This window comes from Sminthopsis crassicaudata, chromosome 2 (genome assembly GCF_048593235.1).
Source record: "Sminthopsis crassicaudata isolate SCR6 chromosome 2, ASM4859323v1, whole genome shotgun sequence".
NCBI classification, from domain to species: Eukaryota; Metazoa; Chordata; class Mammalia; order Dasyuromorphia; family Dasyuridae; genus Sminthopsis; species Sminthopsis crassicaudata.
In genome coordinates, this window is record NC_133618.1 from 58,262,833 (window position 1) to 58,289,750 (window position 26,918).

The following is a 26,918-nucleotide window of genomic DNA, read 5'->3' on the forward strand; positions in this document are numbered from 1 at the left end:
AGGGGCCCGTGGAAGGGGACTGGGCTCACTCGTCCTGTGGTGTCTGAGGGTGTCCGTGGCACTTCAGGGCCTGGGGGCCATCACTTCCACCTCGACAAGGGCTTTTCCTTCACCCATCTCCAACTTCCCAGACTTGGGGCTAGAAACAGATGCTGCTGAGGATGACTTTGGTGTCTGGGAGGTGAAAACCATGGTGACCATCATTTGCCATCTCCTCTCGGAACAGAGTGAGTGCCGTCCCCCGCCCCGCCCCCCCTGTGTCTGCCCTCCCCTCCCCCACTGCTCACCCACTTCTCTCTCTCAGATCACAGTTTCACGGAACCAGAAATCGTCAAGTGCAAGTACGATTCTGGACCCTGGTAAGATGTCGGGGGCAGGGGGGGCTGGGGGCCGGGTGGTCCCGAGGAGGGCCCCTGACGCCTCCACCGTGCCCCCTGCAGCAGCAAGGCCGAGGTGGTGGACAACGAGACCGTGGTCCGGGCGAGAGGCCTCCCTTGGCAGTCGTCGGACCAGGACATCGCCCGATTCTTCAAGGGGCTCAACATTGCCAAGTGAGGGGGGATGGGAGGGGGCAGCTGCCACGGGGGAGGGGCGGCCTCAGGAGCTGGGCCTGACCCTCCCCTCTCCCCTGGCTCCTAGGGGGGGAGTGGCGCTGTGCCTGAATGCCCAGGGCCGGAGGAACGGGGAAGCGCTCGTCCGCTTCGTGGACTCGGAGCAGAGGGACCTGGCCTTGGAGCGGCACAAGCACCACATGGGTGCCCGCTACATCGAGGTGTGTGTGGGGGTGGGTGGGGGCTGGGGGGGAGGGGGCCGCCTCTCCTCGCGCCAGACTAAGGAGCGTGTGTGCATCCCTCTTGGCAGGTGTACAAAGCTTCAGGGGAAGAGTTCCTCAAGATCGCTGGGGGTGAGTGGCCTCTGCGGGGGTATAAAAAGGGGAGGGGCAGCGCTGGGCTCCAGGCCCCTCTGAGCCCGGTGCAGGCTCTGACAGGCCGGGGAGGACCCCCTTGCAGTTGAGGAAGCTGTCAGGGAGCAGCCAGTCAGTGCGTAGGGGGTTGGGGCCGGACACCAGCTCTCCGGCCGCCCCGCTTCTCCCCCCTGGCACGCTGCTCCTCGTCCCCAGGCACGTCCCACGAGGTGGCTCAGTTCCTGTCTCGGGAGGACCAGGTGATCATCCGCATGCGGGGGCTGCCCTTCACGGCCACACCGGCCGACGTGCTGGCCTTCCTGGGGCCCGAGTGCCCGGTGACCGGCGGGCACGAGGGCCTGCTCTTCGTCCGCTACCCGGACGGCCGGCCCACGGGGGACGCCTTCGCGCTCTTCGCCTGCGAGGAGCTGGCCCAGAGCGCCCTGCGCAAACACAAGGGCATCCTGGGCAAGCGCTACATCGAGCTGTTCCGAAGCACGGCGGCCGAGGTTCAGCAGGTACGATCGCGGTCGGGGCCCTCGCGGGAGGACCGGGGGGCCGGCCTCTGACGCTCTCTGCCCCGCGTCTCCCCAGGTCCTGAACCGCTACACGTCGAGCCCGCTGATCCCCACGCTTCCGGCCCCCCTGATTCCGGTGCTGCCCGCCCCCTTCCCCTTGGCGGGGGCCGGCGTGCGTGACTGCGTCCGGCTGCGGGGCCTGCCCTACACCGCCAGCATCGACGACATCCTCGGCTTCCTGGGGGAGGCGGCCGGGGACATCCGGCCCCACGGGGTGCACATGGTGCTGAACCAGCAGGTGAGCCGGCGGGTGCGAGGGGGGGGGGGCAGTGGCCCCTCAGAAGGGGTCTCAGGAAGCCCTAGCCCCCGCAGGGCCGGCCATGGTGGGGGTGGGAGGGGAGGGCTGCTGAGAGCGGGGGCCCCTGCGGAAGGGGTCTCAGGAAGCCCTAGCCCCCGCAGGGCCGGCCACGGTGGGGGTGGGAGGGGAGGGCTGCTGAGAGCGGGGGCCCCTCAGAAGGGGTCTCAGGAAGCACTGGCCCCCGCAGGGCCGGCTGCGGTGGGGGTGGGAGGGGAGGGCTGCTGAGAGCGGGGGCCCCTGCGGAAGGGGTCTCAGGAAGCACTGGCCCCCGCAGGGCCGGCCGTCCGGGGACGCCTTTATCCAGATGAAATCTGCGGACCGAGCTCTTGTGGCCGCCCAGAGGTGCCACAAGAAGATGATGAAAGAACGCTACGTGGAGGTCTTCCCCTGCTCCGGGGAGGAGATGAGCCTGGTGTTGATGGGGGGTACCCTGAGCCGCAGCGGCATGTCCCCCCCGCCCTGCAAGCTGCCCTGTGAGTGAAGGCTTTCGGCCCGCCGTCCTGGGCCTCGAGGGGGGACCCTGGGGGGTGGGGGGCCTTCTCTCCCTCCCGACCAGTGGGGTGGGGGCGGGGGCAGACCCAAGCTCTTGGTCACTTCTCTTAAGCCCCCTTATCGGGGAGCCGACCCGCGCCATTTGTTTCCAGGCCTCTCCCCTCCCACGTACGCCGCCTTCCAGACGGCCACAGCCGTGATCCCCACGGAGGCCACGGCCGCCCTCTATCCCCCGTCGGCCCTTCTCCCTGCGGCTCGGGCTCCCTCGGCCCCCACCCCCGTCACCTACTACCCCCCGCCAGCCACTCAGCTCTACATGAACTACACGACCTATTACCCCAGGTAGGAACAGCCTGCCCAGGGCATGTGGCGCTGGGCCCGTTTCCCGGGCACCCCCTCCCCGCCCTGGGCCTTCCTTTTGCCCCTTTTCTCCTCACCCCTTTTCTCCTCATCCTGTTCCCCCTGCGCCAGCGCCTGTGCCTTGCCCGGCTGGTCTCTGCGGCCAGTCCTCCTTCCTTTGCCCCAGGCTCCAAGCCTCCGGGAGTGGGCTCAGGGAGGCCGGGAGCTGGGCCGCCGGTGCCCACCTGTGTCCTCCTCGTCTCCCCCCAGCCCCCCGGTCTCCCCCACTACTGTGGGCTACCTCACGGCTCCCTCGGCCGCCGTGGCCCCGGCCCCCGCCTCCGTGCTGCAGCAGCCCGGGGCCCTGGTGAGGATGCAGGGACTCCCGTACACGGCCGGTGTGAAGGACATTCTCAGCTTCTTCCAGGGCTATCAGGTGAGAGTCCCGGGCCCCAGACCCCCCCGGGCGAGGCCTTGTGCTCCCGGCCCGGGCGCTGCCAGGAGGCCCCTGAGAGGGGCCGGGCCCCCGGGTGAGGGATTCCCGTTTGATGGTGGGGCTGGAGCTCAGCTGGGGAAGAGACTTGTTCCTGGGCCTTAAGGCCCACAGAGAGCCCTCTGAGGGCGCCGGGGCAGGTGAGGAAGGCAAGCCTGACCCGTCCTCCAGGGATGCTCCCGAGCCTGCGTCCAGGTTCTCCTTGCTCCCAGCTCCGAGCCGCCCCCAGAACCTGCCCCCTCCCCCGCGTCTCAGCCTCCCCCTGACCCTGTGTCACCCTCCGTAGCTTGCCCCCGATGACTACGCCAATCTGGTCCCAGTTGGTGACCCCCCCCGCCCTGTTCTACAAGCCCCCAAAGAGTGGGTGTGCTTGTAGCTGTGAGGGACCCGAGAAGGTAAGAGGCTGCGGGGCTCCTCGCCTCCTGCCTGGCTCCTGGGCTCTGACGGCTCCACTAATTTACTGGTTCTTCTCGCCAATCAGCTAACCCGAGGGCCTGGGGGTGCGCTGTGATTGGGGGCCTGCGGGCGTGACGGGTGGGCGCAGCCTCTCTCCTGTGAACCAGACTTTCCGCTCTGCTCTCCTCCCGCCAATTGTGCTCTGCTGGGCTGTGGTGGCTGGTGATGGAGGCTCCCAGGGCCGGCCTCCCCGGGCCTTGTACCGCTCCTGGCCGGTCCTTCCCGAGGACTCAGCCCGCTCCCCCTGTCCCCCACAGCTCCCAGCAGACTCTGTCCTGGTCCTCCACAGCTTCAGCGGCCGGCCTCGGGGCGATGCCCTCGTCACCTTCCCCAGCCTGGATGCTGCACGGCGGGCTGTGGCTGAGGAACATGGCCGGACTCTGGGTGGTCAGCATGTCCAGCTCTCCCTGGTATGACCTGATGCGCCAGGGCAGAGGGCCCAGACCCTTGTCTCTGACACCCACGTGCCTTGAAGGGGAGAAGGGCGGAGGGATCATTCCTTCCTTCCCCCCACAGCCCCTCCCCCGTGTGACCCTTGCCTCCTGCTCTCTGCTCCCCCAGCCTTTGAGTTCTGCAGAAGTGGATGACCTAATGGTCCCTCGCTCCCCCTCCGTAGTTACGGGTGGCTTTTGGGCCCGCCGCCGCCCACCCGGAAGCCTGGCCTCCAGTTCCGAAGGTTGGGGGGCAGCCTCCCCACCTCGGCACTGCCAGGCTGTAGCCCTGTTAAGTTATAATTTTTTTTTTAATTTAAGCCAATGCAGAAGGGAGTCCCTGTTTACACAAGCCTGTACTTGTACGTACGTTGTGCCTATGTGTGGGACTGCTTTGGTCGGGACTGTGCAGTCCGGAGGGTGGAGAGGGCGGGCGTCCCCGCTGTTTCCGAGGAGACTGGGGACCTGGCCCTTCCCCTGGAAGAAAAGGGAGTCCCCAGGCCTGGCTCCTCTCCTCCCCTGCTTGTGAGTTTGGGGCCTGCAGGGCTGGGAAGAGCCCTTCTGATCCTGCCTCCTGATGGCAGCCTTAGTTTGGCCTAAGGGAGGGGCCTCTGAATAAAAGATGCAAACACTCGCCCAGCCTGCTTCTCTTGTGATTTGTGGGGAGGGGATTTGGAGCCCCTCTCCCCTCCCCTCCCAGGAACGGCTAGCCCACCCACCGGGCCTCTGTCCTCCCTGCTGCTGCTGTTGTCGGCCTGGGGGAGGGCCTGGGAGCCCCCAGCAGGGGGCACTCGTGGCTCACAGAGGGATGGATGGGAGCTACTGAACCATCATTCTGGCCTCCCTCCCGGAGTTGGGGTGGAAGGCTCCAACCTCTGGGGGAAGTCGCATAGACTTCTGGGAGAGGAAGGATGCTTAGAACGGGAAAGGTTGCCCCCTTGTGGAATAGGGAAGGCAGTGGTGGTTGTGTGCTATCTGGTCCCATTTCTCTCAGGCCTAGCTGTCAGGTTTGGGCAGCCTCAATTTAGTCAGAAAAGGTGGGGATTAGACAGGAAGACTGAAATGTTCACTTAAAGTTGTTTTTCTATGAGCTCACCTCAGCAGAAGTACTTCTTGGCCCAAATATAGGGAGGTGTGCTGCGTTCATCCACACTGGATAAATTCTACCCGAAGGAGCGTTCGTGAAATCACAAACCTGAGCCAAAAACCTTTCATTGTATACTTAAATGTGACCTGAACCTTGCCCTGTTAGGCAGGTAGATGAGGTTTCAGAAAGCGTGACCTGGCATGATGATTTGTCTCAATCATTTCATTTATGTAACTGTTGCCTTTCGGCGGTTTCCACGATTGTACTTTTGTGAGTTGTTTGGTTTTGTATTTCTGAATTCTTCATCTTTGTCATTTCTTTACATTAGAATAGGAAGAATTCAGAGAAGCCGGAATAGTTTCCATAATTTCACAGAGAGATGACTTTGAAGACGGGAGGGATTGGAGAGAGACAGAGAAGGGATGCTGATGGGAATTTTCTTTTTATATACATACTGTAAATAGATTCTAACAGCCTCAGCATAAAAAGTAGTATTGGGATTATGGTTGTGGAGGAGAGGGTTCATCATGAGAAGAGGGGAAAGTGAGGATAAAGTATGTGAATCCTCAAGCCAAGGAAAAAACTAAAGGCGACTTCCACTTCAAAGTTGTGATGCTGGTCAATAAGCAATTGGAGAGCTGGGATTGGACAAGCAGGGGAACGTTGGAACATTGTCTCCTTATCAGAGTGAGGATGTTCCCTTGATCATGTTTATGATTAATTTCATGAGGACTTGACAAAGTGTTATTTTTGATAGAGGGCTCAATCTGTTGGCTACATCTAGATGTTTTTCTGAAATGAAGCCATCAGTGAGATAGTAAGTCATGTGAGATTTCTAGAAATCAAATGTAATGGGTTGCAAGTGCTAATAAAAACCTAACCAAAATTGACACATAATAAGACACTATCTGTTCTAAGGACAACTGGCGACACTGGATAAAACTCCAGGCCTGGGATCTTGACCTCCCCATTTGCTACATGATGGGGCAAGCCTTGTAACTGTCTGCCTCAGTGTCCTCGTCTTAAGCTGAAAAGGAAATGTTAAACCACTTCACTACAAAAAAGTATGTTTCAGATTTGATGAAAACATTTTATTTGGTAGTTTTAAAAAAGATAGGTGGGTAGAAGAGGGTACTACAAGACAGAGCCAGAGAGGAGGAGGCAGTCTAGGAAATGGTGTTTGGCATTATAATCTGGACTCTGACCCAAATTACAAAGTTGGGTCTAGAATCTGGAACAGCATCGGGACATGAGGCAAGTCTGTCAAGTGTAAATGTCTGGCATTCAGGTTCTGGTGGTGCGACACACTGTGCGGCACAAAGGTGGTCGGTCACACTGGAACTAGGAGTCCTGAAGAGATTATGGCCTTTTTGCTTCCTTTGTTTTGTTTTTGGATTACTGGCTATCTTCCTGATGGGGAGAGGCTGTGGGGAAAAGCCCCAGAGCAGAAATAATCTTGCCTGTGGCTTTACATTGTTGATTAAATGAGGGAGGACACATCTGATCTTTCATAATTTATTTCAGCATTATGATTGAAAAGCCTCAAATACTAGTTCTTCCCTTTATTTTATGCAAGTAGCACTGCAATCATAAAACTTACAAAATGTTTGAAATACAAAATGTACATGAAATTACAATACGTAGCTCTGTAAACATAATCTAGCACAGTTTTATGAATCTTTAAATATAAAACAGTTTGCGGACCCATCTCTAAGCCTCAAGGAATGACGTCCATTCTGAATATCAAAAATAGTTTCAAAGCACAGGTCGGGCTCAGCCCTTAGTCCCTTTTTCTCTTTGGTTTGCCAAGGAGTTCCACTGACCTGGTCAGAAGGTTACCAGGAGAAAGCTAATGGACACTTCGGGGATTTGTTTTTCAGAAGATTGCTCGCAGCCCCACTTGTCAAATGCACAGAAATCCCATGGGCTTCCTAATTTTGTTCTGTTCCCTCTCCCTCCCACCCCCGTGACTAATGTATCCCATCTCCCAGACTCGCCCAAGCTTTGCCACCTCCCCTCCTGTGGGTTCTGTGAAGACTTCCATTTGCACATTTGCATAGCCCAACAATGGAGGGTTGTGTGCTTTTTTTAGACCATTACATTGCACATAGTTTTTTGTTTGTTTTTAACAGTCTTTAGGATACAAGCCGGAAACATATTAAGACCCTTTATACTGAAGCTTTTAAAAGGCAGATACAAAACTGTTTACATATCCAAAGCTGTATTTTTATGAGGAAAGCATTTCTAGGTCTACAGGCATCAAGGTATTTAAAGGCATCAGGAAATTTAGTTTAGTGCATAGCAACTTGGGATTGTACAGGCTTTCACACTGATCTACTGCAGAGCCCCACTAAGGATTACTACAGTGATTCTAACTGAGAAGGTCCCCAGCAACTTTCTGGGTTTGGGAGCTCTAGATACTCTACACCGAGAGCATCAAACTCCTTACTAGTGCAAATCCCCACTACAGGTCCTCCAAGACATTATTCACAGTTATAAAACTTGCCGACAGTAGGTGAGGATAGCTTCAGGAAAACAAAAAATATGATCATGCTATGTAGGGACAGCTCAGGCAGAGCAAGTGGGATGTCCCTCTAAGTGACTTTCCCGTGAAAAGATGAACAGTACTCATCAAAAAAGCAAACCCACTCTTGAAATTACAAAAAAGACTTTAAAAAGTTCCCATAATGATGATAGTGGATCAACTGTGATGACAATTCACAAGTGGCAGTATTTTCCCCTCCTTGAAGAGCAAGCCCATTCTAAAGAATACCACTGGCAAATGCTATTTAAAAAACAAACTTCTTTATCCTGAAGAGAATTGAGGGAATACCTGAGGACACGTAAGATTCAATCCCAGGAATATTGTGTCTACATCTCAAGTGCACTCGGCACCAGATTAGAACAGTGGAAAATAACACCCTACATTCCATGGCAATTAAATTCCTCAGGAACAACTGAATCCCAATGTTCTAGACTTAGCTAAAACTAGCTTTACAATGTGCCACCTGGAAAAAATCATGGTTTATTCTATCAAGGATGAAGTTTACAAAGAACTATACTCACCACCCCAAAGAAAAAGCCCCTTAGACTTAAAAAAAAAAAAAAAAAAAAAAGCCATTAACATAGATGGAAGTAATGTTGGAATTAGTTCAGAATATAGAAGTAAAAGAACCCATTTTCAAACGTGTGGCAAGCCCTGGCCTATAATACCAGCTCAATAGAGATTTACCTTAAATTCTTCTAGGAGGCAATAAGTTAAAACCTATTTTATTAAAAATAGTTCTTAATTCAATAGCCTCATGTTTTCTAGGCTCTTACCAATATAACTTTTCAAAGGTACACTCATCTCGACAGCCTCTAGATGTATTCTTACAAGGGAGAAGCCTGTAATCAATAGCAGAAAACTCCTAAAACCAGACATCAGAGTTTCTATGTAGCCTAGCTTAGAGAAAGCTAGAGTCTCTGGAAAGGACTGTAAAGAAGAATTTTAGCAAGAATAAAGCTTCTGCAAATGTTTTCCTATTTTCTCTAAGAAAAAGCTGTGAAAAGGAGAAATTTCAGTTAGAATCCCAACTTTTATACAGGACTGTTAACATAAGTTTTCTCAGACTCTGAGTAAGGAAAACAATCTGAGTATGGAAACTGTATGAGAAGATTACCTATAAAGTTACATAAAATTTGCATTTTGGAATGTCATTTCTATCCCAACATTTGCAATGGTGGAATGGTCTCTTCTCAATTCTTCAAACAACATTTATAAAGAAGTGCAGGGCTACATTTTGCTTTACTTCCTATCGATCTACAACATCCCCAAGACGTCATTTTTGTGCAGAGGCTTCGGCTGCTGGGTCTCTCTGCCCCTGGAAGGTTTTATTATTAAAGTTCTCTTTTTAAAACATGAAAGCTGGAAGGCCTTTCTAATAACAAGAAGCAGTAGGAACCATTCCTAACTATTCTATGAAGCTTGGCTAAAAAAAGCTGCATATAGAAGGTGGATTAGATTTTTTCCTCAAATTCAGGGCAGCCTGGGATTATCAGAGCACACCTTCACACTTTTAAAGCACCCCTGATATAAAAGTATTCTCTTTAAATGCAGAAAAAGCAAAGCTCACTTTTAAATAGCACAAATATCCTATGTTGCTTGTTTTTTACAAAGTTCATTTGTACACTGTCCAAGATTTAGAAATGCTGTCCCTATGTCAAAAAATGGCACCCGCAAAAGGGGCAATGCAAAGAACACAGTTCCAGTTCATGAAGGCCACAGAATTGGAAGCACAATAGGTCAAGAAGAAGTGGTGGATGAAGAGTTATTCAGGGAAGTGCACTGGTGTTAATGAACATCTAGTTGCAAGGGTCACCATTTCTAGACTCCATCTGATTTTCTTGAATCCAGTGAATCTGGGACCTCATGACAAGGCTGAATTGTCACTGATGCTCCTCGTGAAACTGATATCTGGGACATATCTCTTCCTATGATCTCATTCACTGAAAAAAAGAAGAAAAAAAGGTTATCTCATTTTCATAGTCCTTAATTGAATATATGCCAATTATGACATGCAACTTTGAAATAATTTTTGCCGTTAGTCTGGGTGTAGATTTCTCAAAAAATCAACTCACATACCTATAAAGCCATGTAATAAAAAGCCCATGTTCAAATTTCTAAATTGGATGACATAAGAAAAAAGGGAAAACAACTTTCAAATAAAGTATACAAGGTGCTTGCTCCAAAAGATATCTCAATTTTCCTGTTACCTCTTATGTGGAAAAGATACTGATCAGAAAGATTACACAATACAAAGGAATCTAGTCCATCCCTCACAAAAAGGGAAAGGCAAACTAGGGCCCAAAGAGGAGCGTTGCTCAAGATCCTAAGTGCACTGCACAGAAAACCTGTAGGTCATGATTCCCAATGAAAATTGCTCAGCTTTCACTACTCTCAGAGTAAAGTTTCATCTTCTTCTGCAATCCACTAAGAGACTTCCAACAACACATCAGCTCTTTGAGATTGATCATGGACATTACCTAGCATCTCCCCAAAACAGCAAACAAAACCCAACAGTTTTGGATCTAAGATTTTCAGGCTATTTAAGGAAATTTGTATGATAAAGGAAACTTTCAGATAAAGGTACATTGAAAAGGACAATAAGTAAAGTAATGGAAAAAGAAAAAGCACTCTGGAGATAAAACATCGGGTTAAGGGAATTAAAACTATTTCACTATCACTAAATGGGAACAGTATGGGAACTGGGAAAGAAATCATAGTGCTCCCGTTTTCCACTATTTGTGCCTTGTGACATTCGGGGCAAGGTCTTTTTTCCCCACCATCTCTCTAGATGCCAGAGAAAAACAACACGTGTTGCTGAATGAATGGTCCAGTGTATTTTATATAAAGACAACTGCCTAAGGTGATTGTTCAATCTTCAATGTTGACAGGACAGATACCAGAGGCCGTCTGAGCCTGCAGTAGCTCTGCCTTGGTTTAAGCCCTAGGAACCTAGTTTATCCTCTACTAGGCTGAACCAGTGTCTGCTTTCCTCTTTCTGCTTTATCCAGGATTTATTTTTTCCTGCTTTATCCAGGATAACTCAGGGCTAGTGCCTGAGGGTATCTAGTCTGGCTTCCTGCAGCTCCCAGCACAACCTAAGAGCAATCCCCTATCCATGTATGTAGCAGAGCTGGAATTTTAATCCTTACTAGGTAGGAATAGCAACACTAGGGGAATGGAGATTTCAGAGTGTTCCTAGGAACAGCTGCTTTTTCAGAACTGGTCACCCTTTGTAATTAAGTAATCCTTCAGTGTAATACGAACCTTGTAAGGATATCCTGGTCCATTTTTAACAACAGGCAACCCAAAGATGCAGAACATGCTTTTAAATTTAATCTCCTTTATTAACATTTTCTCTACCCTCTTCTTAAGTCACTCATGAAAACATTAAGCCAAACCCCAATTAGTTTGCAGATTTCTAAGACGTTTTGAGTACTGACATGGAATGCTAGAATGTCAGAACTGAACAAGACCTTAAACTCTATAAATGCAAGCCTCAGAGATCATTAGGCCATATAAATGCAGTTAGTGGCAGGATGGCTGGTGGTCAATTGTCATTCTACTGTTCTTTCTGCCATTTTTTGATATAGGGACAGCATTTGTAAATCATTTGTGGGGAAGTAATCCTTTATATAGAAACATTATTTTGAAGAGCTTACTACATTCTTCAGTGGGATTTAAGTATATCACAGGATTAAAATTTCGGATTTGGGGATGCTGGACATATATCAATGTAAGCGCACAAGCTCTGATTTGCTTCAGTATTATTGGTTAAAAGGATTCACAGGTATCCTTTGTTATATAAGAATCCAGCCAAACTGAAGGCAAACTATTAATCCTCAAAATACATAATGGTATTCAAAGTCTCCAGGGGAGGCCCTGAAGAATAGTCCCCCTAGCCAAATATGGAATTTGTATCTTCTACGCTATTCTTTGGTGTCAGAGTACAGGGCCTAGAGGCAGAAAGACTCCCCCCTTCAAGTTCAAATCCAGCTTCAGACACTTCCTAGCAGTGTGACCACGGGCAAATCTTGTCTGCCTTAGTTTCCTCATCTGTAAAATGAGCTGGATAAGGAAATGGGAACCCTTCTTTGTCCAGAAAACTTCAAATAGGGTTATAAAGAGTCTGACACAACTGAAAAGCCGGAAGAAAACCACCAATTTTTTCAGAATGGCACCTTAAAGTTTCACAGCTAATCATTTTAGATAACATACATATCTTACTTAATTCCTTGCTTTACCTTAGTCTGTCATTTATAAATCCTACACACATCATGGATCTCATTCCAGGAATGGTTTCCTCTCCTGTCATCTCCCTCTCACTTGTCTTTACCCTCTCCCCGGGCTCTGTCCCATCTCTTTCCCCTCATCATATATACCTCCTCCTCTCCCCATTGCCATCCCAAATCTCTTCTGCTTCTGGTAGCCCTCACTCCTTAGGAAGATCACCTACCCTGCATAACAGCCTGGCAGCCAGCCTCACCATTCCACAAACAGGCTTCTCTTTGAAATCACCAGCAGTCTCTTCGTTGCCACTTCTAAGGGACCTTTTTTAAAACTTTATCCTCCTCATTATCTCCTCAGTCCTTGACACTGTTGACTGTCTTCTTCCTGCAGGTATTGCAGGGCACTTTCTGGGGTTCTTTCTCTTCCCCCTCTCTACCACTTCACTTGGGGATCCTATCAGTTCCTATGGATTCAAGTATCACCTCACTGTGGATGATTTTCCAAATTTACTTATTCAGAATTAACTTCTTCGCTCTTTGTCTCCTATTGCCCAGTGGAAATCTAGAATTGGTTAGACACAAAAATCTCAAACTCACCATGTCCAGAAGTAAATCCACTTTTTCTCTAAAAGGAGTGGGGCTCTAGACTTTGAGGGCATCAGACCTACAACCTGGGTGACATCCTCAACTCCTCAATTACCCTTCTCTTTGCTAACCACTTGCCAAGTTCTTTCAAATTTACCCTTGGGCATAAATGGCTAGATCAGTTCACTTCTCCACCAACAATGCATTAATTAAGAGCTCCGATATTTCCTTTTTTGTCATATCAACCAATTTGAGTTGTTTTAATTTATATTTCTCTATTCAAGTGATCTTGTAACACTCTCTCTCCTTTTTTTGGTCCTAAATTATTCTCTTATTTATAGATCTATCCATCAGTCATAGCAAATTACATTCTTAATTTACTTATCACCTTTTATGTCTAAACTTTTATCTTGGTAAGATTTTGTCCATACCTAATTTCTGCCATTTTCTGATGGTCCTGGCAGAGAGTTCTTGTTCCAAAAGCCTGGATCTCTAGACCTATCACATATTAGATTACTGTGGTCATTATGGCACATTGTATTATTCAATTTATTCCATTGATCTATCACTTTATTTCTTAGCCAGTCTCAGATTGTTTTGATGATTACCGCTTTATAACACATTTTGAGATCTAGTATGGCTAGGACTTGTTCCTTCACATTTGTCTTCAATAATTCCTTTGATATACCTTTAGTTTTTTATGTTTTCCTGGCTCTATAAAATAATTTTGGGGGGAAGAGGAGTTTGATTGGTATGGTACTGAATAAGTATTAGGGTACAGTTGTCATTTTATTAGCTTGGCCTATCCACGAGCAATTAATATTTTTCCAATTGCTTAGACCTTTGGGTGAAAAGTGTTTTATAACTATATTCATATAGTTCCTGGGTTTGTCTTGGCAGGTAAACTCCCAAATACTTTGTAGTATCTACAGTTATTTTACTGGTAATATATAGATATGTTGATGATTTATGTGGGTTTATTTGTTGCTAATTATTCCAACTAGGAGTAGATAAATAAATGGAAGATCTTCTAAACAAGGAACAAGTGCTTGGGGGAGAGCAAGAAAGAATTTATATAGGATTGAACCTGGTCTTGGAGTAAACTCAGGATTTTAGGAGTGTGATAAAAGGGAGCAGGAATGTATTCCATGTATAGAAGAGGGAGAGAGAATGTGAGTTTATCAATAAAAGCCAGAGAAGTTTGAGAAGGGAAGTGACTGAAATTATTAAATAAATTCATGACTTTAGCAGTCATGTTATAAAAACAATAACTTGGAATAAATAAATTTCAGTGAGCCCATTTGAGATACTTCTCCTGAGAAGAACTTATTTTATTTAAAAAAAAAAAAATCACTCCCAAATAACAATTATTTATTTTCCTTCCCATGTTCATCCTGATCCTCCTTTCTTGGGAAAAAAAGAAGAAAAAAGAAACAAAAAAAGAAAAAAAAATCCACACATTGGTTAGGTCCAAAAATACATGTCTCATCCTGCAATTTGAGGAAGCTAACAGCATGATGCTGGACACTAGATCATTGATTATTGCATTTAACCAGGGTTCTTAAGTCTTTCAAAGATATTTGTAAGACCTCATATTCAGCTTTCTTTTTTTAATCAGTGTTTTTCTCCTTTGACTCAGCCATGTTCTCCTGTAAATCTTTCACAGAGGATCCACTCGATATCCTCTGTTCATATTTTCCATGATTCTCTAGTGTGTGGCCATGCCAAATCTTGTAATATTCTTTATGACATCTGGCATATTGAGAAATTCATCTGATTTTCTCTGAACATGCATAATGGTGGGGAAGTAGGGGTGGAGGGAAGCTAGGTGACGCAGTGGATAGAGCACCAGCCCCAAAGTCAGGAGGACCTGAATTCAAATGTGACCTCAGACACTTAACACTTCCTAGTTGGGTGACCCTGGTCAAGTCATTTAACCCCAATTGCCTCAGGGAAAAAACAAACAAACAAACAAACAAAAAAAAACAAAGTCATCCCAAAGAAAATAGAGTCAAAAGCTGTTTTTCTAGTAGCAATATATATATATCTATAAGGAAAGCTGAGTGCCACAGAATCAATGTTTTTGAATTACAGTGTTGAAGAAATCAGAAGTTTCTGAGTCTTTTGGACAACAAAAGGGTCAATTCAATCAATACTTGAAAAAAATTAATTCAGACTACTCATTGAAAGGACAAATAAAAAAGCCAAAATATTTTGGATATATAGTGAGAAGACAGGACTCATTGGAAAGCACCCTGAAATTGAGAAAGACTGAAGGCAAAAAGAGACAGGGATGGCAGAGAACAGAAGCTTGGAAAGACTTTTAAGAGATAGCAGAGGACAGAAGGGTCCTATGCTATGGTCCAGAGAGAGTCAAACACAACTGAACTAATGAACAATAACATATTTATTTATTTATTTTTATTTCCCCAGGGCTTTTGCTACTTGTGAAAATGTTTTATGTTTCAAAAACCTTTCAGTGTCATTTTAGGGAAATGAGTCAACATTTTACCCAATTAATGAGCTTCACTTGCCTCCATCCCCATCCCCATCCCCATTTCTTCTGGCCACAAACTGTCCAAGAGCAAAAGGACACTGCAACATTAGACAGAATCTCCACAAGATCAATAAGTATTGCATCTACTAAGGATTAAGTAGGAACAGGCATAAGATATCCGATTATATTCTTGTCAGGAATAAAACAACATGAAGCTATAAAAATCCACTAAGTTCAGAAGGGTTAGTCTCATAATATCCAATTCCATCACTTTCTACATCCGACCATGCACAAATCCTCATGTGTAAAACAAGGATAATCACTGCATTAAATGACAGTTTTTTCTCATGACCAAATGAGACACAGTATAAAAAACATTATGTAAATGTGAACTATTATTACAAACAAGGAAAGAAAAAAAAAAAGAGTTGTGGCTAAATCAATTTAATATTTATTTAAATCAAACAATACAGTCTGACAAATGTTTACTAAATGAGCTGAAATGAGGAAAACATCGGCTGTCACCTCAGCAAGACAAGCATGTTTCTGCCTCCCCATCATCGCCTCTGGGCACCCCTTCTCTTGACCGCACAGCTACCACCCGAGTTTGGCTTCTCATCTGGCCGAGATTACTGCAGCGGCCTTGTTGTTGCTGTTCCTGTCCCTGCCTGTCTTTTCCTGCTTCCCTGTATCTTACACAGCCCTTGCCAAAATAATTTTCCTTAAGTGCATACCTGACTACATGAGTCCCCCTACTTAATCAACTTGAGTGATGCCCTATTTCCTCCAGAACCAAATACAAACACTTCTGTTTAGTTTTTCAAGTTCGATACAACCTGGCCCCAAACTTAGCTTTTCAGCCTCATTAGACATTACTGTCCCTCTCTGAGTTGGAATCCAGCCAAATTGATGTTCTGTTAGCAGGGAAGGTGGTCATTCACTTGGCCTATATCATTTTGTTCACACAGTGACAACTAGAGAGCTGAAATGGCATAGTCATTGAGGATGATCCAAATCAAAAAGCCATGGGCCCACTATAAGATATCTGACAGATAGCTAGAACTCTGCTTGGCAGGAAGAACTTTCTACCATTCTGTTTGATGAGAGCTCTCTGTAAATTCTATCTCAGTTCTTCCTCGGGAACCAAGGCTAAGCCTTCCCATGACAACTCTCAGATCAGTGAAAGCTCCCCCCATCCGTGGGCCTTTAGGCTTCTCTAATGGAACATAGTAATAACGAGTCCATTCCTGTACACAACAAGGCACTGTGCCTCTTCCCCCTCAGGGTTACTCTCTAGTTTTTCTCCCTGTTGGAATTGTTTTCATTTGGTTCTTCAGAATTTCGCTCTGTAGAGTTTCCAAGAATGTACCCTAGAGATCCCATCTTTCCTTTCAATCCTCCAAAATGCCTTTCCCCCAAATCTGGGCTTCATCCATCAAACTATGTTCTGTTCTCCTCTATCATGAACTCCAGGAGAGTATGGTTGTTCCCCTTCTGCCAACACTGCAGAACAATGGGGAAAGAGTGGGGGAAATTACTTGACCTTCCCTAAGGTTTCAGTTTCCTCAACTATAAAATCAGAAAGTTGAACTATCATGTCCTCTAAGGTCCCTTATAGCTCTAGATTTTTGTTTCTTTGATAACCCCCCTGTCAATGAGAATCAAATCCAGAACAGAATCGATTCCTTTACTTTTGAAGAATGACATTAGCAGTAAGGCAAATCAGAAAATTATAAGCTATGGTGCTTTTGGAAGAGATGTCCAGGAGATGTCTGGATAATTAAACATCCCCATCATGATGATATAACCTTTGTATCAGATTTGTGATCTATTTTCTGAACTTATCCATTTCTCCTTTCTTTCCAGTAGGATGGTAGTATATTCTGAAGACAAAAAACCCTCCTGTTTTTCTCTAGGCTTCCTTCTTGCTCCAACTGCTGGATTTCTGTGCTGTAGCTGGCCTTTTTCTGCAGATATAGTGGATAATGGGTGGGAAGCACTGCTTACATAGAAGACTTGATTGATGTATTGGTCAATTTTACTGAATTGCCTTTCCTCCTACTCCCCTAGCCCCTTGTTTTAAGGAATGGCTCTCCAGAAGGGGGAAGAGAAGAGGAATATATTGAGAAATGAAGGTGATGTGAAAACAAAGAATATCAATAAGCATTTTTATTTAAAATACACAAAGAACTACCCCTTTCCTTAAAACAATCATGTTTTTCCTGGCCCTGGATTTCATTCCACTAAGTCTCAATGACATTTGTGAAGCGTCAAATTTGCCTCCTCCTGTTGTTTGGTTAACTAAATTTTGATACCCAAAGGGTAACAGGCCTTTGAAAACATGGGATTTCTTTTTCCTATATTTCTATGTTATAGTTATTCTCCATTGTATCTAGATTAAATCCTCTCATTTTACAGGTGCCCAAGGTCACAGAGTTGGTCATTGACAGACTTAAGTACTAGGAATTTAAATGACCTTATTGTTGTTGTTGTAGTCATGATCAACTCTTCATGTCCTGATTTGAAGTTTTCTTGGCAAAGACACTGCAGAATCTTACAATTTCCTTCTCTAGCCCATTTTATAGATGAGAAAGCTGAGGCAAACAGGATTAAATCATTTGCCCAGGGTCACACAGCAACTGAGGGTATGAGGGCAGATTTGAACGCAGGTCCACCTGATTCCAAGTCTAGCACTCTAACCACTGTGCTGCTACTTAGCTGCCTCAATCAAGATGCCTTCAGAAACTTTATTGAAACATTTTGTGTTGATTTACCTATCACTTAATACAAGAGTTGTTTTGTACTAACAATACATTTATCTTCCATTTTTGATTACTACTTCTTAACAGAAAGGAAGGATATTCACTTTAAGTAAGTGTCCTCCAACAATGTTTCTTAATTGCTTTGGTCAAGCTAAATTAATTCTTGTTAATTTAAAAAATTGACTAAGAAGAACCTGTGAACCATTCTTTTGTTTATCTACAATTTATACCTTTTTGCTTCTTTTACACTTTTATTGTGTGTGTGTGTGTGTGTGTATATATATATAAAATATCATTGTCAGTAATGATATGATTCAGCTCTTTCAGAGGAGTATCAATAATGACAAGTATCTCAATTAGAATACCAAAAGTTAAATGTTCCTCAAGTAACAATTATTAAATAAACCTTTGAAAGAGCTACATCAGCCAAACTAAGTGATCCACTGCTTCCATTTTCAAGACAGTAAATGGATATGATTACTTCAAAGAACAAAAAAGATTTTTGCTAGCTCATTTTTTGGTGTTCTTGTCTGATTGTTGTACTATGTATTAAGTATTTAGAGTAGGTGAGAAGATTGATTTGTATGATAGAGACTACTCAATATTGCACAACTCCCTCAGTAACTGTCAGAGGAATTATAATGGCCAAATAAAGAATAGATTTTTCTGAGCTAGCCTGGTACAGTGGGATAAATATCCTATGGCTGGCTGATACTGGTCCTCCCTGTAAGACAAAAGGGGCATTCATTTGATCTGTTTAGATCATAATCTTCCTTCTCTACAAAATGAAGGAAATGGATTAGAAGTTGTTATCTAGGGTCCCTTCCAGTTCTATTTAACATTATATACCTGACAAAACTGGATGGTACTAATTAATTTTACTTCCTCAGCTGACATTTAGGCTGAAATAACTTGTATAACCACAGACTTCCAGGATTTTGTAAGATCCATCAGTTTCTACATCTGAAGGCAGCAAGCTCCTCCAAGAAAATCTAAGAGTCAGAAAACCCTGGGATAGGAAACTTGGGAGTGCAAGAGACCTGCATGCAACTTAAGAGCCCATGGGCTCTGAGGGGTTTCTAGCACCCTCTCCTGAGATACCAGAGAGAACCCCTGAAAATCCAACACTCTGAACATCAGAGATCTAGGGGAAAATGATAGTACACACAGATAATTCCTGCTATTGGAAAAATTAGGTTGGCAAACAAATTCTGAGCTGCAGCAAGTGGGCTAAACCAATTTAATATCTATACTAATTTCAGGACTAATATGGAGAGCCCCACAGGAACAGGGTGCTACTAGGATGCCTGAGATGCCTGAGAAGGGGTGAACAAGCACAGGTTGGAAATGGAACCAGTCAACTCCTGTGTCCATCAAGTCAGGGATTAAAAAAGGTTAGAGGTAGAAGGCTGTTAAGAGGAAGATAGTAAGAATGGGAATAGCTGTTATCAAACAAACTTCCTCATCTTGAAGAGAAAATTTTAAATAGACAAGAAAATAAGTAGAATTTAATCTAAGAAGTGCTTTAGTTTACCTGGGGAAATGATAAAAATAATTTGTGTTATATAAATGTAATGGGACATTGATTAATCCTTAGTAATAACAAATGAGATGGTCTCAGAGATTCTTGAGTGAGCAAAACCCAGAGAACAATATATGCAGGGGCAGTGACACTATAAAGAAAGCCAATTCTGAAACATTTTAACTGAAAAACCTACCTGCATCCAAAGGATGAAGTAGCAGATTACCCACTTTTTGGAAAGAGAGGTAACAGACACAGATACAAATTCAACGAACTGTCAGATTATCAGGATTTTTTAACAAACAAACCTGAACTTAATAGAAAATCAGCATCGAATATCAATTTCAAGAGACCCAATTAAGGACAAATTGTTTCGGTTTTACACAGGGACATGAAAAATCTATGTTTAACGTTGTCATTAGAAATTGGATAGTTTCAAAAGAAAAAATTGTGGCAGAACTCAGTATGATATGATTCTAAAAAGTAAAACCGTGCAGGAAAAAGTAAAAACTGTAATTATGTTATGTGAATGGTATGCAAGAGCAAGAATTGACACGGAGGAATTAGACTGGGGAGAAGGGCTGATATGTATAGAATCCTACTCATATTAGAAAAGGTTAAAAAGGAGACAAGTCTGAGATACCACTATACACCTGTCAGATTGGCTAAAATGACAGGAACAAATAATGATGAATGTTGGAGGGGATGTGGGAAAACTGGGACGCTGATACATTGTTGGTGGAGTTGTGAAAGAATCCAGCCATTCTGGAGAGCAATTTGGAACTATGCCCAAAAAGTTGTCAATCTGTGCATACCCTTTGACCCAGCACTGCTGTTATTGGGATCATATATCCCAAAGAAATACTAAAGAGTGGAAAGGGACCTGTATGTGCCAAAATGTTTGTGGCAGCTCTTTTTGTTGTAGCTAGAAACTGGAAGTTGAATGGATGTCCATCAATTAGAGAATGGTTGGGTAAATTGTGGTATATGAAGGTTATGGAATATTATTGCTCTGTAAGAAATGACCAGCAGGAGGAATACAGAGAGGCTTGGAGAGACTTACATCAACTGATGCTGAGTGAAATGAGCAGAACCAGAAGATCACTGTACACTTCAACAACAATACTGTATGAGGATGTATTCTGATGGAAGTGGAAATCTTCAACATAAAGAAGATCCAACTCACTTCCAGTTGATCAATGATGGACTGAAATAACTATACCCAGAGAAGGAACACTGGGAAGCGAATGTAAATTGTTAGCACTACTGTCTATCTACCCAGGTTACTTATATCTTCGGAAGCTAATAATTAATGTGCAACAAGAAAATGGTATTTACACACATATATTGTATCTAGGTTATATTGTAAGACATGTAAAATGTATGGGATTACCTGCCATTGGGGGGAGGGAGTGGAGAGAGGGAGGGGATAATTTGGAAAAATGAATAAAAATAAATAAATAAAAAAAGAAAAGGTTAAAAAGGGAATTTTATATATATCCCCAGATAAATTTTAGAGGGTTTTATACAAGAAGAGGAGGGAACAGGATAAGATAAGCTATAAAAAGGTATATAAATTAATGGGAGTGGGATAATACAGTAGATTAATGGGAATAGGATAAAAAGAGAGGTAAAGAATGGGGGAAGATAGCAAAAGAGGGAGGGAGAAAAGGGACAGATTAAATAATAACAAAGCAAGTTAGGGGAGAAGTAATAAGTAACGTATAAGAGTTAGCAGGGATAAGAAATGAGATATACACAAAACACAATAACAATGATTAGGAACAGAATTTATTGGAATAAAAAAAAGTAATCACTGATCTCAAAGTCAAAATTTAAAAAGATTCAATCAATATGATGATCCACTATGATGGACTTGGTTCTTTTCAACAATGAGGTGATTCAGGTTAAATCCGATAAATTTGTGATAAAGACAGCCATCTACATCCAGAAAGAGGGCTGGGGGAACCGAATGTGCGATCACATTACTTTTATTTATTATTATTATTTATTTATCATCACAAAGTATTTTCACCTTTTTTTTGTTGCTTGCTTGCTTGTTTTTTTCTCATTCTTTTCCTTTTTTGATCTGATTTTTCTTGTGCAGTATGATAAATGTGGAAATCAAGGGTGAATGCTGAAAACTATCTTTGCATGTATTTTGAAAAATTATTATTTTAAAAAAAGATTCAACCAAAAGAGAGAAATCTACATTATGTGTTAGCCATATTAATATTGTTTTAGATATATTTGTTTAGGAGTGCGTGTATATAAATATGTGCATTAAAAACAACATCATCATAAATATAATTATGCTTAACTGTAGCCTACTTGGGGGTAGTGAGGAAAGGGAAGAGAAAAGGGGCGGGAAAGAATAAAGCAAAAAGTATATATCAGAAAACAAAAGAAAACCTACAAGGAAGCAAAAAAAAATGTTTCTGAACAATGCCTTCTATTATTCCATATGCTTTCTTGAAATGGAAATTTATTATTATATTTTGAGCAGTATTATGTTCTATTATGCCAATGTTTTTCTTTCTTTCCCTTTTTTTCTATTTAGTATTTAAGTTTTAAAAAAATATTTTAAAAAAACGACTAGTAATAATATTCATTTTGCTTGACTATTATTATTTACAAAGGTCTGTCTTCCCTCCCTTTTCATGGGAGGGAGCTAGAGGTACTAGGACATTTCTTTAAAATGCATAGATAAGAAAAGAAGGAAGTTCAGAGAGAAGTACAGAGAAGCAGGACAGTTCTGAAATTAATTTATAGAATTTACTTTTTTTTTTTTAAAAGCAAGCATTATGAAATAGAGATACATGGTTCCATGTAGTCGTTTTTTGTTTTTTGTTTTTGTTTTTTTGCTATTTTTAATGGAGATTTTTTTTGCTTAAAAAAAATTAGAATATTAAAAACATCATGAATTCTGAAATCTCTAATTCTATAGCCACTTAAGTTACTTATGAGAACTGCCATGGAACAAATAATAATGAATTTTTAAAAAGATAAAAATTTTCATTTCAAAACTCCTCACTACAAAAACATTCCTATAAGGATAGTGAGAAAGCAAATTTTATTACTAAGAGCTGACATTTCTATCGTGCTTAAAAGTTTGCAAAATATTTTACATGCATTATTTCAAATGATCCTCTAAACTAACTTTTTTGATAAATACTTTCATCACCTCTACTATATAGGTTAGAATACATTTTAGAGAGCTTCAGTGACTTGTCCAGGGTTACAAAACTAGTAAGTGTAATAAACAGGATCAGATGATTTTTTTTTTTTACAACAGTCCAGAACTCTTTTCACTAAATCACATGGTCTTTATAATTAGTAACTGATTGTTAAGTCCAAATTAACTTAAATCCATGTTTTTTTTCTAATGCCTCTCCCCTTCTGAAGATCACTATACTTCTGGTCCCTGGGGTTCAGTGGGGTGGGTGGTTAGGAATTCAGACTTTTGAACTTCTCTGGGAATAAACTTTAAAGAAAATCTCAAGGCAACTCATTTCTTCATTTCATCAGTGTTTTCTCTGTCAATGCTCAGATATGTTTTGTTATATCAAATATGGCAGGGATGAAAAAGAGTCTTGGAAGTGGGATGAAAAATTTTATCTCGAGGGAAAGGGAAAATTGGAATCAGGATTTAAATAAGCACAAACTAAAAAGACAGTACTGACTGGTACTGAAGTTTTTTCAGAGAGGCAAAATGTAAGGAGTTGAGACTTAAACCAGTTTATTTCCAGAGAGAAAATTCAGGTAAGTGGTCAGTACTGGATCAGTAAATAAGATATAGGATGAGAAAAAAAACTGATGAATTCAATCAGGATTGCCAAAGATTTAGGATTACAGAAGCAGCGTGCATTGTTCCAACTGATCTGTTTGCTAGCATGGTCATGGACCATCATCATGTCTCCCTACTCTGCAACAGTAAGGCCACAAGACTTGACAACTTTCTCCTTAGTCTTCTGGATCAAGATTAAAAAAAAAAAACAAAAAAAAACCACCCAGCTTCCCATTTACTTATCTCTTGATGTGAAAATAAGGTACTACTTATTGGCTTATTTTATTAATCAATCAAATGTTTGTTGAATATTTATGTGCCAAGTATTATGCTAGCCTAGGAAATAGGGGAATATAAAGATAAAAGTAAAAAACACCTTCACTATGAAAGTGTCAGGGAAGAAAACATGTATGTGTATACACACAGATACACACATAAAATGGGTACAAGGTAATTAGGGGAAAGGCATCAGCAGCTAGGGTGATCAGGAAAGGTTTAATATATAAGGTGGTACTCAAGTTGAGCCTTAGAGGAAACAAGGATTCTAAGAGAAAAAGTGAGAAAACTTAAGAATATATATTCCAAGCACGAGGGAGAGTAAGTCATAGGAATGGCTGATGGGATACTATGCATGAGAAACATTTAAAAGGCCATTTTGGCCGAACCACAGTCTATGGGAAGGTATAATAACGTACTTTAAAAAGTAGGTTGATTAGAAAATTTTTAAATGCAACAACAACAACAAATGGGTAAGGTTTACATTTTATACTGGAGATGATAAAGGAGTCACTGATGTTTACTGGCAAGGGAATATATGTCTCTACCATTGAGGGGACTGGGATAAGTTTTTTGTAGGAAGTAGCATTTAAGTGGAATTTGAAAGGATGCTTAGATTCTCTATGAGGTAGATAGTAGTGGGGAAGATGTATATTCCAGGTACAGGGTAAAACCATGAAGCAGAAAATGCAAAGTCCTGTAAAGGAACAAGCAAGATAATCTGACAAGAATGGTAAGGACGGAGATAAGAAGGGGAAACATAAGATTGCTAGGTATAGTAAGCCTGGGAAGAAAGGCTGGAGTCAAATAGAAAAAAGCTTTAAAAGCTGATTGAGAGAGAGCTTGTAATTCATCCAAAAGGAAAATAGGAACCACTGAAAGTTTTTGAGAAGGAAAGTGACATGGTCAGAACTGTGCTTTAGGAATATCAATTTTATGTGACATCTGTGTAATTTGAAAGAAAAAAGACTGGAAGCAAGGACACAAAGTGGGAAGATATTGAAAAGATTTGGGTGAGAATGATGAGCTGAAATAGGACTCTGGTTGTGTGGAGAAAAGGGATGGATGCAAGATATATGAAGGTAGGATTGATAAGACTTGTTAAATAACTGAAGTAAGAGTAAGGAGTCAAGAATGATTCTGAGGTTGTGAATGTGGGACAATGATACTACTGACCAAACAATTAAATTTGGAAAAGGGATTGTTTTTTGGGGAAAGAGAAGGAGTTCAGTTTTGGACGTGCTGAATCTGAAATGCCTACTAGCACTCTATCAGAGGTCAAATAGGAAGTTAATGATATGGTACTAGAGGCTCAGGTGAAAGAGTGAGCCTGATATATAGATCTGAGAGCAATCAGCATTCAAATGAATTGATGGAAGTCATGGTCAGAGGGTAGAAAACCCAGAGAAGAGTTTCAGAGTACATAGACAGGAAAAGAATCAAAGAGCAGTTATCAGGAAGAACAGGAGGGGAGAGAACATCTAGAAAGTGATCAAATGCTGCAGGACTGCCTTTGTTGCTCCTTAATATTTCCATGTCTCTCCTGCAAAGCTCGCTATTTTAGCTGACCTAGGTTCTTAAATGTATTTCTCCAAAATTACATACTTCATTATTTCAAAAGCACCATGATCTTATTCAGTATAGGTATTTGTTCCTTTCACCAGTGTAAATTACAACTCCTAAAAACTTATTAAATAATAATCATTGTGAATATGGCAAAGAGGAATCCCACCTTTAACAGCTACCCTTTTGGTAACGAGTTTTTCCATATCTAGATAGACCTGGACCTCTGGCCTATTGCTGAGACTATATGCAGAACTTTTCCTATTTGGTAGAACCTGCCAGAGTTTGAGTTCTGTTGACATAGCCTTTGTAAACTCAGCCATGAGAATCAAATTAAATTAAACTCATTCTTAGTTTGATTTACAAAGTTCCTTGGAGTCTGGCTCTTCTAGTACAGATATCATTTCCAAGATCTTCCCAATCTTCCTCCTGATATCTTATATTTATATAGCACTTTATGACTCAGCTTTTTTTTTTCCACCAAAGTCCTGTCAAGTGGGTAATATATTATTCTCCTTTTACACAAAAAGAAAACGAGACTAAAAGAGCCTAAGCTATATCTAGTAATTTTGGGACCTAGGGTAAACTTTACAAAATATATCTGAGGTAGCAAAGCTATATGAAATATGTCCTCAAATTAATTTTAAGAAAGATTAAATTTGTGGAGAAAGTGACCTCAAGACAAAAGTACCTCTGAAGGAAGGGGTAGTAATCTCAGGATGCAACTGCTAAGAAGGAAAGATTGAGGCAAGGTGAGAGGTAGAAAGAAGATCCACTAAGTGATAGCTTCCCATTTTAATTTATCTAATCTTCCCCTACTATACCAAAATACCTATTAGACTGTTTAAAATACTTCCAAATGCTTTAAAATGGAGAAATAATACACCAACACAGTGGCCCCCTTCCAAGCAAGCTCAAGATGGATTTTTAGGTTGATGAACAAAGTATCAAAATGAATGACCCAATGTTGTGCAGTGCTGGTATGAGTCAGAAGACCTGGATTAGGATCTTCTCTTTGATACTTACTGGCTGTGTGACCATCATTTAAGATTTTTTTTTGAGATGAGTTTTCTCATCTATATATTGGAGAAAATAATATTACATTTGCCACCAATGTCACAGGGTTGTTGTGAAATTCAAATGAGGCAATATAAGTAGAGCAATTTACAAACTTTCAAGATCTATATGAAGGTTACTTATTTATTCACAGCTTCAATTGCTTAAATTATGTCCTTTATGTATATCAATCAAATTCTGATTGTTATTTTTTCACAATTTTCTGATGCCAGAACCTTGTGCTAGGTACTAGAGGATGAACAGACAGGAGAGAGTTCTCATGAAACTCCCAGTCTTTTGGTAGGTGTGACCCAAGCAACTGAGCTCTAGAAAGTCAGAAATTTGCAATGGCGGGGAAAGAGCATTCTACAAATAGAAAATACTATAGCACAATCACATTAACTAACTAAATTAATTTAATTTGTTATCAAAAACCATGGCAATCAGATTGACCTCTATTATTTAAGATTTTATCTTTTACTTGAAATTTTACCTTCTAATAGACTACTTAATAAATATTTGCTTACTGAAAAAATTATCAGATAGGATCTTTACTTTTATTAACTTTTCCAATGTTTTTATGAAAAAAATGTTCCAGTTCTAAGTCAAGAGGATTTATGTCTAGAGTATTTATGGAGCATTCATATATAAACAATATCTATCTTAATGTTCCAGTCTAATCTAAACTCCTTAAATTTACAGGCAAGATCATTAAGGCCTAGAGAAGTGGTGCAACTTGCCAGGTCACATGGAAAGCAATTAGCAGTTAGATTTAAAATTGAACTCAGGTTCTTTTCAACCTAAATCTGGTGTTCTTTTTACTATACTATAAAGCTACCCTCTTGGGCATTCATTAGGCAATTTTAGACAGATATAAAATTTTTCTTCTATAGCTTACACCTTTTTTTGGTTATTGCTTGGATCCAGATTCGTGCTTTAATTTGCATCAAGAATGGTCTCTTGTACTACTGAGTCACTGAAGAGTTTAAGTGGCAATACTGGTCAGCAGGTGTCAAAG

At 42.5% G+C, this 26,918-nt stretch overlaps 2 protein-coding genes across 8 annotated transcripts in view; one reads left to right on the forward strand and one right to left on the reverse strand.

The window, feature by feature from the left end:
- Positions 1–4,625, forward strand: part of ESRP2 (epithelial splicing regulatory protein 2) — a 17,741-nt gene extending 13,116 nt beyond the window's left edge. For 6 of the 7 annotated variants that reach the window (XM_074286376.1, XM_074286377.1, XM_074286380.1 and 3 more), the window contains 12 exons: positions 132–227; positions 305–359; positions 441–551; positions 640–772; positions 862–904; positions 1,121–1,422; positions 1,499–1,720; positions 2,055–2,253; positions 2,425–2,614; positions 2,882–3,047; positions 3,391–3,499; positions 3,818–4,625. In XM_074286376.1, the coding sequence (XP_074142477.1) occupies positions 132–227; positions 305–359; positions 441–551; positions 640–772; positions 862–904; positions 1,121–1,422; positions 1,499–1,720; positions 2,055–2,253; positions 2,425–2,614; positions 2,882–3,047; positions 3,391–3,480 (1,607 nt within the window). In that variant the 3' untranslated portion in view covers positions 3,481–3,499; positions 3,818–4,625. The remainder of the gene's footprint in view (positions 1–131; positions 228–304; positions 360–440; positions 552–639; positions 773–861; positions 905–1,120; positions 1,423–1,498; positions 1,721–2,054; positions 2,254–2,424; positions 2,615–2,881; positions 3,048–3,390; positions 3,500–3,817) is intronic. The other variant, XM_074286381.1, reaches the window with a different exon arrangement.
- Positions 4,626–6,579: 1,954 nt separating this feature from the next.
- The window catches only part of NFATC3 (nuclear factor of activated T cells 3), a 155,392-nt gene continuing 135,053 nt past the window's right edge, over positions 6,580–26,918 (reverse strand). Inside the window, 1 exon segment of the mRNA XM_074286373.1 lies at positions 6,580–9,566. Coding sequence (XP_074142474.1) covers positions 9,445–9,566 — 122 coding nt within the window. The 3' untranslated portion in view covers positions 6,580–9,444.